At 42.2% G+C, this 18,658-nt stretch overlaps 1 protein-coding gene across 4 annotated transcripts in view; it reads left to right on the top strand.

The window, feature by feature from the left end:
* Positions 1 to 18,658, top strand: part of frmpd3 (FERM and PDZ domain containing 3) — a 67,520-nt gene that overhangs the window by 34,765 nt on the left and 14,097 nt on the right. For 3 of the 4 annotated variants that reach the window (XM_084009040.1, XM_084009041.1, XM_084009039.1), the window contains exons 2-5: positions 17,008 to 17,120; positions 17,245 to 17,399; positions 17,514 to 17,616; positions 17,912 to 17,957. In XM_084009040.1, the coding sequence (XP_083865166.1) occupies positions 17,080 to 17,120; positions 17,245 to 17,399; positions 17,514 to 17,616; positions 17,912 to 17,957 (345 nt within the window). In that variant the 5' untranslated portion in view covers positions 17,008 to 17,079. Of the gene's footprint in view, positions 1 to 17,007; positions 17,121 to 17,244; positions 17,400 to 17,513; positions 17,617 to 17,833; positions 17,958 to 18,658 lie in introns of those variants that run through there. The other variant, XM_084009038.1, reaches the window with a different exon arrangement.

Below are 18,658 nucleotides of genomic sequence, written 5' to 3' on the forward strand. Positions count from 1 at the left end.
GTGTGTGTGTGTGTGTGTGTGTGTGTGTGTGTGTGTGTGTGTGTGTGTGTGTGTGTGTGTGTGTGTGTGTGTGTGTGTGTGTGTGTGTTTCACAAGTGAACATCGGTCTGTGTGATCATCTCCAGACTCATCAACATGGTCCTCGTTCCTGTCACAACACTGTCTGGCAACGAGTGGCTCTGTCACACTGGGTGACACTGCACTTCAATTAATCACTGAGGAGGACCACTAATGAAGTCATTATGTATTCTGAGAGTTTCATCTTGACAATCACTTTTCCCACTAAAGAAATGACTGATACAGAAATGCATGTAGAAGGCTTAAAGGCATAATGGTAATGGATTAGCAAAAAACGGAGTTTGACAAGTGAAATATGGCTCCGAACAGGACATGGTTGATGCGAAGTAATGCTCCATCTCTGCAAGTGTTTAATTTAATTCCTTTCGCGACCAATGTTGTTAATTATAGTCTCACATCCAAAATATCAATTAGGGTGCCCTCGCCTTTTATTTTAATGGGTCTGGGAACTAAGTGCTGGAGTCCCACTTTCATCTTGAGCAAACTGTCGTAGTCAAATTAGTAGCCAACTTTTTTCTTTTGTTGCTCCTCAGACTGTTGATGCAACGTCCACATCAGACAGTCAGTACTTTCAAGTAGTTTACTTTAGATATCATTTGATATATTCTATGTTTATCTTTACTGCAGCTGCCCACAAAGTACATACTGTTGTTACATGGCACCTTGAACTGTGACCTTCACAACACAAAACATTGGGAGTCATAATAGCTGGCTTGTATACTGCAAAATGTGATCAATCGTAGTAGGACATCCTGGCATTTTTGTTTGATTTCATCTAGTGTTTCTGAGCTAAAGAAGAACATACTATATTCCCATTGCAGGCACTTCTTATGTAAGTTAATATGTAAAGGTTGAATGCAAGAACACGGAAATAATATGCAGTCTTGCTTTGACACATTTCTCTGAGACTGTTGATCCAATAATCTTTGAAAATGGCACACAGCATCTTTGGAAACTCACCACTTAAAGGAATTAAAGACTGTTGGCACTTGTAATCGTTTGGTGCCATGAGCAAAATAAAATGACTCTAAACTTGGGAAAGCAAAGTTCTATCTTTAAAAAATCTTAACACGACTGTAAGCCTCTCTCAGCAAACCAATTTCCCAAATGCTCCAACATGAATGGCACTTTGCCTATTAAATACTATAGTATTTGCTCTATAATGCTTTTTTTTTTTACTTTAATGTCTTAGGCAGTTTTGTATCAAAATGGAGCAGCAACATTCGGCCAATATGAAACACTACACTCAGTTACCACGGTGATCAGACCCACCAAATGCTATTTGTGGTTGCATTTTATTGAGACACAGAAGCAGCCTTTGTTAAAGACCTTCAAGAGTAAAAGGATGATGTCGGTGTAAAGCTACATGTAGATGTAGTCTCCAGTGTATCTTCTTACTCATAACCTCTCTTCTTTCCTCAGCTTCGAGGCTCACAGCTGCTACATTGCAGAGATGCTACTTTGCTCTTTGCTCTCGGTTGCTATGGTGATCACTGACCTGTGGAATAAGTAACCTACTGGGTCCACAGGTATTTTATTATGCTTTACAGAATAATGATGGAATGGATCAGATAACCTCCCTGATAATTCGATGTAACATCGGTGTGTTACCACCATGTGTCTGGTAGCTGTTGTCATTAAGATTTTTTGAGTGGGAAATTCATCCAATTAATAAGGAAATCTCCCGGCAGATGAATTGATAATGAAAACAATCATTGATTGTGTGTTACCTCAATATTAAGATCAAAACTGCTTTAGAATAATGTCCAAAAACATCTTCGGTGTGTGGTAAACGTAATTAAGCAATTCATGAATAATAATATCCTGAGAATGGCCAATATAGCATAATGAGACTTAATGCCTCTGCACATCTGCGCATTCATTCCGCTTGTCTGTGTGCTCCTCACACTGACACACACCCACACATGCTTGTGCACGTGTGATGTGAAGGCTTTCTGGAGCATGAAATAAGCTTACCCAGGGAACAGTGAAGACGAGAGGAGCTGCTGTCCCTGGCTATTTCTTAATTAAGTACATGCAACACCCTCATCTTAAAATCGTAAATGTCACCTCAGAGCTTCTGGCTACCGTTCCAATCCTTCCTCTTGGTCATGGCTCTCAAGTAAAAAAAATGCTGGTGCCGGAGTAATGCAGCACTTGGCTGTACTCGTAATAAGACACTAGGGTGAAGGGCTCTGTAGCTACAGCGGGTCGTTCGTTATTTTTGTAATTGGAAAGATATATCACAAAATGCAATTTTGTTCATGTGAGTGAGCCAATTTTTATTTTTGTCAAAATACAGAGTTTCTTTTCCAAACAGGTTAATAGATTCTCTTTTCCCCCACTATTCTGTGTGTGTGTGTGTGTGTGTGTGTGTGTGTGTGTGTGTGTGTGTGTGTGTGTGTGTGTGATGGACTGTGATGAGCTGAGAGGAGGAAGCTCAACGATAAGAAACATATCAGTGTTCAGCACCTGCCTTCCTGCCTTCTGACTGACTGACTACCTAAGCAGGTTGCATGAGGAGCCCCCCTTTTCAGTGTCACAGCAAAAAAAAAAAATTATTCCCCCAAACTATAATGATGAAATAAAGTGTAAATTTTGCAGACTCAAGGCTTTGTTTTGCTAAAGAATGTGCTTTGTCCCCGCAGGGGCCACAAAAAATTAACCACATCAAACAAATTTGAGTTGAAATGGAATTTTTATCATGTGTTGTTCTGACGTCAACATGCGATCAATCCCGAGGAGAAGCTGAGAGTAAACTGGCTTTGAAGATGAAGCAGCCCCTAGCCTCAAAAACCAAACCATTCCGTCTCAACCCATACAAGTCACATTTGTCACCGTGTAACAAAAAGCTGCAGTAATTTTGCTGACAGGTTAGCTTCTGTGTGCGCAGTAACATGCCTTTCAGCTTTACCTGCTGCCAACTCTGATCATGTGTTCCCAATAAGTAAAGCTGCTTATTCGGACAGTAAATGTCTTCTGTCTTTTCCGTAGCACCTGACCTTTTATTTTGAATGGTCCATAAGCACATTATCCATCTTTCTAGCCACAGTTTGCTCTCTGTTAAGTGTGTGTCTGCAGCTCAGTAGGCGCAGCAGAGGAAAAAGCTATAAATGTCATTTAGTAGACAGTATCACAAGGCCCGGCTATGAAATTATCTTAATGCAATCAGACATACGCTTGCATGCCTGCAGACATCTCTGGCTCCAGACATCGCTATGCCACTACTGGTGTGTACGGTGTGTGAATATACAAACACACAGCAAAAAGGCAAATAAGGTGAATGACTCAAATATGCAGAATTCTCATTTGCATATTTGCACAAATTGAAAAATGTCTACTCGAGGGAGAAACCCATGTGTACATCCAACCCTCTCACTATGCATGGAAACATGAAAAATGAATGTCACAATCATTCTGTCCGATTTGCAATATTATCAAAATCTTTAAACTATTAAAATGACACTAAACCATAACTGGAATCACTTTACCTTAGTTTTTTTTTTTCTATTATAGATAGGACACATGTTTTTAGTGAAAATCGTTTCAGTGAAAAACTATCAAACAATCTTAAATTAAACAATCATAGGTAAATCCTAAAATCCCCATGCATGAATAAATGATAAACAAATACTTACATGATAATTCCTGTATTTTCAAATTGCTTGCTGCACTGAATACAGCTCGGCAAAATTCGAATTTACCTGCCAAATCCCCGACTTCCATGTCGCTGCTTCCTTTCTTTCCCCCACACCCAAACACATAACGCTGTATAACCTCTCAGCGCCCCCGTCAGAAGACAACCACTTTGCAATAAACTTTGCTTTCTCGTACTGCACACACACAGCGGAGCACACACAGTGCTGAAGAGGAGCTGAAGTCTTTAAAATAACAAAGATATGAAATTTAACATTAGTGTGAGGTGAATCATTAGCGACATCTTCAGTCATTTCATGACAGCTTTTGCACCTAATTGTATGAAGATAAATACATTTAAGTGTCAGATTGAAAAAGGGAAAGAATTGTATTCCGGAGTCAAAGAGCAGCAGAAATTACTCCAAAGAATCAATCTTACACAAAGAGAGAGACCTATGCGTATTATCTGTGACTCAATTAGGCTAATTTCTCCTATTCTCGCCTCCATCATCATGACACAAATGTTCCCCAGTGTTCTGTACAGCACTACTTATGCTACAGCGTTGATTTCACTGATCGAGTCCTGGAAATGGTTCCGCAAAAGGTTCAATATGACAGACCACCCTGCGTTACATGCAATCTTGTTGATTATCTTCACATTCACATTGATGATCATGTGGTTCTCTCCCCTTTTCATACTCAGTTATCACTCTGTGGTCGCTGATATGAAGCTACGTTATTGATTGCGGCCCATTAACAATGTCACGAGTGCACAGTTGCAGCCTAATTCATCACAACTCTTGGCGGAGCCATCACTCAGTGCACCTCCTGCTGGAATAAACATCCGTCCAAAGGTACAATCTGCACCCTGTGACTTCTATAAAATGAGTTAATTAGAGTATAAACGAGCATAAAAGGCTGCTGGACTCTCCTAAAAGTGGAAATAATAGGATCTTATGAACAATATATTTCAATTAATTGTGCTGGTTGGACAGAATGAATAAGAAATCTGGCTCGGCTTGGTACAGTGTGATTTTGCATCACCAGCTGGATCAACAACAAACAGTGAAATGGTCAATATCTCACGGCTGCCGAGGGACAGTGTCATTGATTGAAGCAGTGGCTGAGAGCTAAGAGAAATTCATTGAGCATACTTATTTCCTCTTTGTAAGATTTCAAGGAACTGTTTCTTTCAAATATGGGACGGCCGACCAGCAAACAATGACAATGACGGTCGCAACCAGAATCGCATGCGGCGTCAGCGGTTCTGCTTCAATGTAGTGAAGCTGGTATAGATATGTGCGCCGCGGCGGGCTACACATTCCTCTCTTCTCTCCTTTGCCCAGGGTGCATTAAATGGATTAAAGCACTAAGAGCAGCCAAGCATATATTAATTTCCTCCACGTTGAGAGTGAGAGCAGCAGACAGCATATTATGGTGTTTCGAAAACTCCCTGGACCATCTCGCCAGATCAAAGACGGAAGATTAAAAATCTTTAGAGTCGATGGGATCTCCTTCATTAAACAGCTTCCATGCAACAGGGTTTGTTTGTTTGTTTTTCCCCAACACAAGCAGGAGTTAGAACACTGATATGAGAGAAAGGACATGAGTAATGATGTATTCTAATAGAATGGCCGAGAAACTATGTTAAAAGAAAAAAGATTATGTTTCTCTAGACAGCTTTTGTTTTGGTTCAGTGGCCTGATTTAAAGTTACACGAGTTACAAAGAGTAGATCTATATCCTGCATACAGAATGTCAGCTAAGCATTATTCTGCACAATTGATCACATTAAATTTGCAAAAACTGATGATCTGTATCGACAATAGAGGTGGAGCCTGTGCACTCTATGGGTAATACTCTCCTCAAAACATGAGCATACATAACCGGCCAACCCAGCTGTGAATACATGCAGATCCGACAGTATCTAAGGCTACCTGTTACCCTCTTCAGCGAACGTGGCATCGGAGTGATCAAAATCTTCCAGCACCTCCCTGTAAAGTATCTGACCAGCCATCTCACTGTAGAAGCAGGTGGGCAGTTGATTGACAGATGTCAAAGGTGGACTTCCGCCGGATGCTGCAGAGATATTGTCTTCCTCATAATCATCTGCAGACGAAGCCGGCGTCTCAGCAGGCTACGGCCGCTGCCGACACCGAGGCATTAAAAATGACATTTGGTTTGTTTTTTTGTTTTTTTAAAGAAAAATATGGCTTCGAGCAGATTGTTGCAACACATTAGAAAAACTCAAAGAGAAGAAATGCTGCTACACAGTTGCTGCACACTAGTGGACTTGAGTGTGGCCTGGCTTAACCCAAGCAGACAGGCAGCAGGGGCATGGCAGTTCGGGAGGCCATATAATTACACACCCTGATGGAGTAGCCACTTGGTATTCTCTGCACAGCCGTGAAAACATACCAGCACTAGATAAGACAGTGGTAAGAGAGCGAGGCAGAGGGGAAGAAAGGCAAGAAGAGCGGCTACAGAAGCCCCAAAACCAGACAGCAGGGAGGCTGGCTTACAAAGAAACCACTTGCCTTGGTCTGAATCTGAGCCGCTCTGACGGCCAAAACAAACACGCCATGCTGCAAGGACCATATATTACAGCCTACATTGTCGTATAATCTTCACAATGAGCAGAATCGCTTCATCATTTACTGGGGAATCTGCACACCTTGTCATAATTACATGCAAACAAGAGATATGGTTGGTACTACAACTGTGCTAACTGTTACAGTTAAGCTTATTAATATTCCCTCTACAGCTCCTTATGTTGCTGTGAATTATACAAAAGGAGGGAAAAGACCAGGCCAAAGTGATGTTTCCAGGACCTGGAAAGGGGGTGTTGGAAATGAGCTGCATGCCCTACAAGAGCACTTTATTGGTAGTCACGAAAGGGCGGAGTTGGGAGGGGCGTGTGGTTGATATCTCACTGGTGGCAGCAATAGGAGGAGGAGGAGGAGGAGGCAGCCATGCTGTATTTCGTGGAGAATGAGCGTCAGTCTGTGTCGTTCCGCTGTCAGGCGAGCTACAGAGAGCTGTGTGCTTCACTGAAGGGTGACAGCACAGAGACAGAGTCGCACTGCCGCTGTCACGGACACTCTGACTCTCCGTTTTCAGCTGCAGGCAGCTGGCTGGTGAAACCGGCTGCTGGACCTCACTGGCTAATCCTGTCATATTCGCCATCTAAGTGTAAGTTATAGCCGACAGTCTAATGATCTCATTTGCACAAAACCATTTGCAGAAAAAAAACAATATGGAGGAGGTTGGAATTCATTTAGTAAAAGGTTAGGTGTATTAGCCTTTTGGTGGTGGCTTGGCGACACTGCCAACAGTTAAAACGTCTGTCGCATTAACAGCATCCATACGCTTAGAAGGTCCAGTCGTGTTAAAAAAAGAAAAAGAAAAAGTTCAGGAAGGAAAGTTCAAGCAGGCACACGATCTGTACAGTGCAGAGTCCCGTCAGAGAGGAGGCCTGTTGGTAGACTATGGGGAGAGAATAATGCTACGCAGGCTGACTCTCTCTTTTCAGCTCCTGACTGATGAATCAAACGCAGTCAAGTGGAACCTCCCCAGCCTGAACATAGATTCAAAATAACCAGCATGGGAAGCTGCATCTCCTTGCTGTCTGAGGAGGATTATTGAACTATGACAGCAGCTCTGCTATTTCACTTATGAAATATTCCTCATTGGCTATTTATCTGCACCATATTTCGTTTTTTATATTTCCATATTTCCGTTTCATTGCCCGTGGCTTAAACTACTTCTCTGTCGCCGCTCTTTTTTCCCACCACCATCACACTATACTTTAAAAGGAAGCAAACACATTTGAGTATGCATACACACACACAATAGTGGTGGTGGTAAGATAACAGATAAAAGACTTAATACATGTAAGCATATTTCTTAATTTGGACGGCTCAGAAGATTGCCTCTGTAGTATTCGCTAAACCCCAGTGCTACGGAGATGTATAACTCTACACTTGGCTCCTTCCACCTCCCTCAGTTTAAAATCCTATTCTCCCTGCTGGGATTGAGATGCAGCTCATAGTAGAGAGGGATTTCGGTGTTATGTAATGTATCACAGGTATGCAAAACATTCTTGATTTTATGTAAAACGGTGAAAAACCTCCAAAGTCTCTATCGTTCAGCATCAGATAGTGGCTCGGGTTTAAATGCAGTGTTTGTGAGCCGTGAAGGTGACTCTGAATATTGTGTTATGAGAAATAAAAACAAGACACCATTTTCTGGTTTTCACCAGACAGCACTGTCACGTCTGCCTAAATTTTAATGCAGGGGTGACGCCGACTCTGGACAGTATTAAAGTTTGCCCCTTGCCCTCTATAAATATTTCCTTTATAGACTGGGGGAGGTGAGGGAGAGTCATAACAAGCTATTACATGGATGAGCTGCATTTCATCACCTCATCCTCATTTTATCAACCTAGATCCTGCTCGGTGACCTGCGGAGACCGCCGGAGCTGAACATCTGTTTGGTTAACCCCATCCACCCATCTTTCCTCAGTGACACCCTGCTGATCCTTCACAGCTCGCTGTCCCTCGCCGCGTGTGTCTGTCTGCTCGTCTGTATGCCAGAGGGGCAAGGCCAAGCTATTGATCTCAAGTAAATGAAGCGAGCTCAAGGTCTTTACAGCAAAGCTATGTGTTAACTGACTCCGGCTGAAGGAGAAACCCGCTGTCAGACAAAGTTTTGCCACAGTGCGACAAGGTCTGTGCTGAGCTGTGGGGCCCCGCTGTCAATGTTAATGGTGCCGCTTGGTGGAAGGGAATTACGGTATGAATGTAAAGCATAGCACTGATGCAGGACTACACACTCCCAATAACTTTGCTCAGGGACTGTGCCTCAACAACAGCAGGTTTACTGGCACTGTATTACTTAGGGACTGATACACTCGCTGTGTAATTATTTTCATTATGAATTAATCTACCAATTATCTTCTTGAGTAACGGATTAATCATTTGGTCCTGAATAAGGCAAACATTGCTCATCAGGATTTCCCAGCGCTCTGAGAGATCTATGCTAATGTCAACAATCCAAACCCAGCAAATAATCAAACGATGATGGATCAATTTTTTTTTCTTTCAAAATGCCTTAAGCCATTATTGTAAAATTGTTGCCAGTTAATTTTCAGTCGACCATCTGATCAATTAATAACGTAATGGTTTGAGCACTATTTACACCATTCACCTGAGATAAGCCATCGTAACTCTAGAGACCTAATGCTTGATTATGATAGATCGATCAGAAAACTGCATGCTTACCTAAATGTCGGGGGGTGGGGGGGGGGGGGGGGATCAGAATAGTTGCCAATTAATTTACGCTGATTGACTTATTGTTTCAGCTCTACATGGACCACGAGAAAAGAAATCGAATTGTGATCGCATTCAAACAAGAGCAGGCAAAAGTCAATATGAGAGACAGGAGAGTGACATACAGGGCAGGGTTGTTGCTCTCTGACCTTTGGTCCTGTCAGAGCACCTGGCAACAGCACAGGTCTGTACTCCAGCAGAGAGGTTGTGGGGTTACGCCTGGCGGCAGACTTTGCACTCTGGAAAGTGGGATACTATATCCATGTTGTGGTGGAGATGCATAAATAATGTAGAATTGAGGAAATTGAATCAGAGGAGGAGCTAAACTCGAGATCAACAGATCAAGTTTCGTCAAGTGAAAGTGTTCAAACATATTGCCAAGCAGATGTTGCTTCAACATCATATTTTTAGATCAAAATGGGAGACGTTAAACGTAAAAACTAAAAAACAGTTTAAAAAAAGTCTGAATAAAGACAATAGAAAAACACGTCTGGCATTTGCCTCTCAATAAATAGAGATTTAAGTGATCTATTGGTACAAATAAATCTTCGATGTCGAACATTCGTAGCTACATCCATTTACCCTGTTGAGATAACACTGTGAGACCTCATTTGTCTTGGTCGAGGTGCTAATGAAAACAGAGAGGAGGAGAGGGAGTTCAGCTCCCCCTGAAATCCATTTCTGCAGAAGGGTTTATTTCCCCCGGATGCATTTGTTGCTTAATGGAATTTGGAGAGGAAAGTGAAATGATGGGCCGTGTCCTCCTCAAGGTTATGAACTCCAATCGTAGGAGTCACATCTACTCCAAACCCCATTCGCTTTTACAGATCCTTCTTAACCTTTCACTGCTTCACCTCCAAGACAATAACATCTTTTAGAGACATACAATAAACAAAAGAAAAGGGGTGGGGAAAGCCCATATCTCACATTTATGATTGCATTCTTTTGTCCAAAACTTTTTCACAAGATGACCATCTGTCTTTTGCCTGCTTTCAGAGAGTTTCAGCCCAGGTGGATAGTCTGTTTTTATCATGTCAACACTGTCAGTGGTGGAGTGAAACCCAACAAAGCAAATTGTGCTGACGCAGCATTGTTTTGTCACCAGTTTGTAATAGCAAACCCATTTCTCAAATCCCTATCAATTTAATTACTAATATTCATCTGCTCAGAGACATTTAGATATTCACAACTGTGCCACTATAGAGCACATACTGTAAAAACATGCATGCATGACCCTTTAGGCTTGCTGGCCCACAAGAGTGAACGGTGCAAATAAAGAATTTGACAAATTTTTGACAAATAAATAGCTCAACAACTGAACTGTCTGCAAACATTCAGTAGAAATCGCCCCCAAAAATTACAGCCGGAAGAGCCGTTGCACTCTGCTCCCTTGCTGCATCAATCACCGCTCAAGCTGTTGCTTTCACCCACAGCAACAATCCATTTTCAAATAGGCAGTCAGCTTTGACTCGTAGAGGAGAGAGACCCGTTGGAGACGGACGGATAGGCAGACAGTTACAGAGAGAGTGACGGGGAGATTAAAAGCAAGAAAAAAAAAAGAAACGGTACAGGTGAGCAAGTGAAATTGAGAAACCAGTAAGCAGTGCTTGCTAAATGGAAGCCATCTGGCCCTACCAGGAAAATCATTCATGTAAAGAGAGGAAAGGATGCAGCCATGCTGGCAGGCAGGCCAGCGGTTGAACACAGCCAGCGACAGACAGAGGGATGGCTCCTGCAGCTGCACAAACCTTCTTATCCATATTTCAAACGCCAGAAATTACAATTGCGTGGAGCGAGCAGGCACCCGACATGTCAATTGAGGCTTAGAGAGATGGAAGTTTTTATTGTTTACCTGGTAGCAGGGATAAGAGGGGTTGGCTGGAGGATTCTACCTGCAAGAGAGAGAGAGAAATTGGGGGAAAGCAGATTAGACGTGAGATACGGTGACGAAAAAGTGAGTTTTTAAAAAAAAGACCCGTCAATGTGTATGCATGGGTGTCACAGGGTGCAGTTCATGGGTATATGAATGAGAATAACACACCATGGTGAACAACACAAGAGGAAGGATTTGCTAACAATGTGACCAAAGGCCTACATTTTGAAATGATCCATCCTGTATATTAAATACACAATGAGGGGATCATCAGTAAGGTAGTTCAGGACTGACTGAATGAATGAACTGGTTGTGATGTCCTGAAAGACTCCTGTGGGTTCTGGCCGGGGCAGCCTGCAGGATCAGGCTCAATGCTGATGGCTTCATTTGATTGGCTCTCTCAGTGCAAAGGACTGTCACCAAAAGTCACAAACCACCAATCCTATCAAATAAGAGCAAACATATTTATATTTTATCACAGCCAGTAATTGAAAACAGATTGAAGACAATATGCTGCCAGTACGACTTTCATGTTTGGAGCTTCCTAGAGGCCATTCACGTGACAGAGTATCTTTGTCCAGGAAGGCCCGTTTCAGAGTACACTGGAGAGATTATTGTGTTGTCTCTCCCATAAGCCTAAAAGGATTTCTGCAGATTCAAGGATTTGCTACGTTTGATACGAAATATTGGCAGCCAATGCTGTCAAGAGGATTACTCATTGGATTGGATGGGAAGTATGACTCCATGAATATATACACGTGTTCATGTGGAATTAGCAGTAATTGAAACTGAGAGATCTATCATCTTCATGGTGCATTATTTTTTGTAGTGTAGGTTATTTTCAGTTACGGTTAGAATGTCACAAAGCAGATGAAAGCGTTGAAAAGTTGCTTACATTGGCGTTTTCTCCCTCCTCCTCCGCAAGAAAATGAATCAGGACACATGTGTTTAGCTGCTATTAGCTTGATCATCTACTTGTGTGTATTTTTTCATTTGTCTCAATAATATTGTAGTGTATATGTGGCTATAGTATAGTAAAATATGTTATGAAAGTATGTTAACCATCATAGATTAGTGTGTTGCCACCGTTATTATGATTCATTCTAGGCTGTCTGAGTATATTTGAGCATAACTGGCCTATAAAGATTACTCCCAATACAGCTGCAGTAAACAGTCACTGCTTACATGAACAAATGTAATAAAAATCCACTCAGAGACGTATTATTTTAAGGTACCAGCACGACAAACTGAGCAAAAGAGCAGTATACAACTCCTACAAAAGGGAAAACCAACAAAAGATTGAATTGATAAAAATGCCAGTGGTGACGCTGATGCATTCTCATGTTCACGATGAATTATTTAGTCAGCCAGAGGACATAAGCTTGGCCTGTTCATCCGCCTGTCCATCACAAATAATCACGGAGATAGCACTCACCTATTGTGTGGCTTCTCAAGGCAATGATCCAATAATATACAGTCATTTATGGCTAGCCTCAATTTCCAATTAGTGCTGCACAACTCCCAAGTTCCAGCAGTCGATTCCATCTCTGATTCAAATTACAATTCATAATTCAGGCATTTACCGGACGCAGTTAATCAGAGAGCTTAACAATTAGTCCAACAGTAAAATAAGTGAAAATTCCTCAAGCATCAACCGGGTAAGTAGCCAGATAATTCATGTGGAAGTGCTTTGCCAATTGTCACTGGAATGGACTCTTTAATTCCTATTACACAATAATTAAGAATCTACATTCGAGACGCAGCATCCAAAAGACTAAGCCGCAGCCCCTACATGTGGGAATAGGCTAACCTAATTAAGTTTGAATAATGTTGCACAAGCAGAAATAATGTTGCATTCATTTAGCCTAAATGCATAAATCAATGGGTGCCAAACTCAAGGTCCATCCATATGAGCGTGCCTGTTGTCATTAAATAAGATGTTCTTCACATCTTCCTGCAATATTCCCTGTTAATGCATTTAATGAAACTTATAAAAGTTGATTTCACCAAGCAAGACATTAACGTTCAACAGTTTGTGTGCTGTGAAAAGGGTAGATAGAATAAAGGACCAATAATGTTAACAGACCCTCTGGAGGAATCCATCTTCAAGGTCTCTACATGGTTAAGGTTTAGAGGGGTTTTGAATAGATCATATTTCTGTGTTTCTGAGACAGAAGCACAATGAAACAAGGTGCTCTTTTGCATCTGCAGCAGCCTCTGTTGCCAAGGATCATGATAAGTATTTCAACAGGGATTTAAAAACTCATTGCAATTGTAATACAGAAGATAAAACTGAAAATTAAGCTTAAGTAAAGGTATAACTGAACATTTAATGACAGCAGGGCCAGTAAATGTAGTGAAACTTCGGACAGCTAAGGGAGAGGCAACTTATTTACGCTCTCCTAAAGGGTTCTCAGTGCTATGTCTAATTTTCCTGAACAGGACTGCAGCTTCTGGGCTTTGCTATTTGTATTCACAATGGCTAAGATGTTCTTCAATTTTGCTCTCAGACTAAACTAATTTGTCATCTTTCACAGCAAATTTCCCACAGAGCCTATCCAGTTTCCAGAGTAGCTATGGGCTGTTGTGCTCTTCTACTTGTGTAATTGCACATAATAAAGAACATTTACCATTAGTTATCTTTTTTTTTTTTTTTCAGCCATAAGAAATCTGGGTTTCATCTCAGAATTCATTCTCAATTCAATGTGACTTGAGCTGACTTTTCTTTAGGAGCAACTTCCTTGGAATTAAGTGGAAGATATTTTTATTGGTTTATAAAATATTAAATGTTTCTGATCCAAAGTGCAAGTCTGATGTTCACCCGGTCATCTGGCAGCTGTTTCCTGGCTGTAGCACACAGACGCTGCAGCCACTCTGGACCAAGCGGAGGGCAGTTTCGGTGCTCTGCTATGACCGGGAACCAGAGAGGAGGTGGTCAGGACTGTTAAACTGGTTTTCTTGAAACGTCTTTCCAGCTGTCTGGATATGCTGGATAGATTTTCATCTGGTGGAGTGTAGCAGGGAGCGGTGTGTGCAAGGGAAAGATATTTGGTTCTAATTGGAGTCAGCTGATCGAGACAAGAAAAGAATGTGTGATTATAGTATTGGACGAGTTCAGATGGGTTATTGGACAGCGGGGGCGGGGAGGTAGACATTTTAATTGCAAGGGAGTCTGAAAGAGCTGATGGGGAGATAGATTTCAGTCGTCCGGATGATATTATACGCTTGGAGATGGGGACACTTGGGGATGTCAATGTCCACAGTGATTGCCAGGTGGTCTGAGATGTTGAGGTTGAGGCTGGAGAGGTGATGTACTGTGAGACCAGTGGAGCGAACCAGATCCAGAATTTGCTCACAGCTGTGGGCGGGGCAGTTGATGTGCTGTGTGTATCTGATCTGCAGTCATTGTTATAATGTGAAAAAGGAATGTTGAAAGAAAGACATTAAGAAAGAAGAAAAAAGAGAAAGGAAAAGAGGAAGAGAAAGTAAAACAAAACAAATAAAAAAGGGAAGTATGGTATTGGTTTAGATGGGGTAATTTAATTGCAATTAAATGAACTATTAACTAAGGCAACTGCATCAGTTTCTTTTATTTTTGTCTTATCTGGTTTTGTCTTAAATAGCAACAATACGTTCTTGGCAATAGTAATGTATACTAATACTGCATATTATATACTGAGCTACGAGATTATCAGGTATACAACTTAGCAACGAAAAACCAGTGAATATGAAACCTATTTTTGAAGCTTACCATACCTATTATTCAGTGACTACATAAACTACAACCTCCAAGTATTGATTCAACATCTCTGAATATATATGATGAAGATTATAATTCTCAAGATGTTTTGGAATGTATCCAGTGCAGCAGTAGTCAGTAAACTGGAAGCTGAAAGACTGGGGAATTAATGCTGGATCAACCTGCATCTGTCACTTCTGAACACCTGATCACACTGGATGTGTCCCTCCAAGCTAACGATAGCCCTGTTAGAATGCAGGCCTAGGAAGATAATAAATAAAAGGTCATTCTTCATAGTCCCTGAGGCCTGGTGAGCTACTGTGGACTGGGACACTGAAGCGGAGCAGGTATGCGATGCCCTGACCTCTGGTGCCCGAGGAAATGTTGGCATCTGGCCAGAGTGGCTACAGGGTGATCGAAGAGCGTCTGGCTAGTCATCTCTCTCCCTCGTAGCGGCCGCATCACTATTCTCATCCACCCACTATGCCTCGGTCTGCCCGAGCTTCGGTGAGCTACCGAGAGCCGTAGTCATAGCAACGGGCAGGCCTGCCGATGCCCTTGGGGATCATTTCTTGACAGAATTCCTCGGTGTCCTCTCTCAGTAAAAGGTCTGCCCCTCTGCTGAATGGCTGTTTATCTTTGCAGACATGTAAGCTCCAGTGTCCCTCCGGCTACCTCAATCGCTATCCCTTCTGTTCAGTTCTTCCTCACCAATTATTCTGAATGCCAGAACTTATCTTTAAAGTAAGTTCAGAAATTTAAAGCTGCAAGTCGTGTCCGCCTCCACAAAGCCACAGGACAGCAGCACACAGAAGAGGACATTTTCCTCTGTTTCTGATTGATTAGAATCAGTTTATCTTGATATGTACAAAAAGAAACAGGGACGATCATAACACAACAAAGGCTCCTTGAAAAATGGACAAGGTGTAAGAACAGACTATTCACTACAAGGATATTTAAACTGTCTCCTTGCTCAGGTCAAATCTTGGCTCATCTGCACTTGAGTGGTGCTGACGAGTTACTGACATTCACAATGACACACACCTGATGAACGGCTAGTCACCAGCGCACCATGAAGCTCCAAAAGAACGGGTGTCCTTCCAGCGTCTGCAGGGGAAGACAGATGGTGGAAAGACAAAGACATTAGAGGGACAGACAGAAGGAGAATGAATGGGCAAAGGAGTGCACTGTCAGAATCCATTGGGAGAATCAAATGACAAAATGATCATTCTCAATCAAAAACACCTCATCCTTTTCCGAGGTAATGCCAGCTTGCGCGGCATCGTTTGTCACCGCCGCGCACCTTTGATACAAGCAGATGATCTTTTTGTAAGTCAACTGAATATTGAATAGAGAAATTTGTATTCAAATCGGATCTTTTTAGATGATTAGCATGATTGAGATTCAAAGCACACCAAAGGTAATGGATTTTTAGTCATGGCCTGAGCTCAAAATGAATCTTATCTACGATTCATCAACCCCCATCTGATACCACGATACAAGGTAGAGATCAGTAATGCATCGCTGGAATTGTAAATTAGCCATGCTTCCCCATAAGCCACTGTTATCAGAAACAACAAGTGACAAGAATATGAATCCTAACTATTGACTAATGTGACCCAGCCTTCCGTTACTGGCGGTTCGTTCTCTGCATGTGGCACTCAGAAAGGTATTTGCACTCAAGAGTGTATCTCTGCATAATAATCAACGGCACCATCGAGCTCTTCATCCGTGCTTCTGTTCTCCCCATTTCCACCATTCACATCCCAATCAGTGTCTCATCTTTAGACATCAACGATCGCAATCCCAGATAGGAGCATTAATATCTTGCTCTCTTTCCCTCAGACAATCATTTCCATCCATTTTTCTGCCACAAACAGAAACCCACACACACACACACACACACAGACACACACACACAGAGCCTTTTAGTAATCTTGCTTTCACTGCCTCCCACACAGGCATCTGTAAAAGAGCATGTGTAGTTCACAGCAGTTGCTCGGTCCACTCTGGGCTAGGCTGGCAGATTCAGAGACTTTAATGTCTTAAATAATCTATGTGCATTATGTTGTACGTCCTTGGTAATTGCAGTTTTTCTAAAGGCAGATCTGAAATGTCAGATGCTTTTAGCGAAGGAAATTTTACTTCCATCTTGTGCATTTTTCACTTCTGTTCAATGCAGAACCTTGTGAGGAACCATATGCAACTGGTTGACAATGTAAAACGTTTGAGATTATAATCTTGGATTACAGATTTCTGTGCCGCTGTGCTCCAACACAAAATGTTACGTACTACGGAGAATCAGGGTATATTATTTCTGTGATTGCTTCCCTTGCCCTTTCTGTTTTGCAGGTGAATGATTGCGAAACAGAGCGCGGCATTTGCAGTGCGACCCTGTCCCATGCGGCCCCCTCCTCTCAGGGGATGGCCAAGGTCCAGGATGGACACACGAACGGATGTGACAGGTACGCCCTGCAATTTCTCTCTGGATACATGAAGTTCTATCCTTTTATCTTATTCTTCATTATAAAAATGTCTAAATGTATTGCTTTTTATTAACAAGCATATGTGTGTCTTTGTGCTCTGCAGCTCTGCAATGTTAGAGGAGAGCCAAGATGGTATGGACAGTGGTACCCTAAGTCCTACCTCAGCTCGACAGGTCACCATCAAGCGCCACCCGACTCAAGGCTTTGGCTTCATTGCAGGCAGCCAGGGGCCTGTCATTGTACGCTCCGTCTCTGCTGGTTAGTGTGTGTGTATGATAAAGTGCTACTATGATGACCTCTAAATTTAAATGATCCATTTCACTGTATGTATATGACTTTGTATGCTGGCTGCGTGTCCTATCTTTTCTGCAGACGGCCCTTCCTTTGGCAAGCTTCTACCTGGAGACCAGATCTTGGCCATAAACGAGGAGACGGTGAGCGACGCGCCCCGAGAGAGAGTCATAGACCTTGTAAGGTAACATCCTTTACTGTCCCAGGAGGGAGGGAGGGAGGGGGAGGGTATGAGCCAGGGGACCAGCAACACGGGGAAAGTGGAAGTATAGTGGACATGGGGGAAGAGGGTGGATCAAAAGGAAAAAACAAAACACATTTTTGCTAGTGATGCGTTACATCAACACAAAGCTAGACAGTCCTTTTGCAGCTGAAGGACAGTGAGGATATGACATATATATAAACCGGAGAAGCTCTCCAAATACCATGCTGTCCGTGGCATTACCTAACCCACTCCACTCTCTGTTGTCTTTCCATAGACGCTGCAAAGACACTATAGTTCTCACTGTGCTGCAGCCCCATCAGGTAGTATAATGGGACACTCACTCTCTTTCATGTTGCTCTCCCTTGGGATTTTTCTTACTCTTAGAGTTTACACTTTTCCTGTCACTCTGAATCACACGGAAAAACTGTACAGTATTCTGTTCCAACCGTGCTCACGTATGCAGTGCAGACATGCATTAGCATTCATGGCCATGTCTACACATAGAGCATTTTTCCTGGTAACCCCCCCTGAAAAACTGCCACGTAAACACATTCAAGAGACGGTATTAAATAAAAATTGTGTGTGCATCCATCCATATAGAGGAAATAGAAGCGTAGCATTTATTTAGCCGACTAACTGATATATTAGGATATATTTAGGAGGTGATGAAATATTTAGCAGGTATGAAAAAGCAACTTTTTTTATTTATTTATTTTTATTTCAGAATTTGAAACCTATAGAGTAATAAGAGTTAACATGCCGTTCTGCAGGGATTTTCCTATGCTTTGGCTCGGACATCATTATTGTGCTAAAACCCGACAAGCCCAACAATTTAAAAATTATTGAAACTTGTAGCAGGTGAGTTTTATGTTGAAAGCAGGTCCGCAGTTGTCGCATTGCAGCAGCATTAGCCAGCATTTCAAGACGCATATCTTTAGCACTTGCAGTCACAGGGGCTTTTCTTTCATTCATGTCTCCTCATTTAAGCTGATTCAAGGGTCTCTCTCTCTCCCTCTCTCTC

This window comes from Eutrigla gurnardus (genome assembly GCF_963514095.1).
Source record: "Eutrigla gurnardus genome assembly, chromosome: 5".
NCBI classification, from domain to species: Eukaryota; Metazoa; Chordata; class Actinopteri; order Perciformes; family Triglidae; genus Eutrigla; species Eutrigla gurnardus.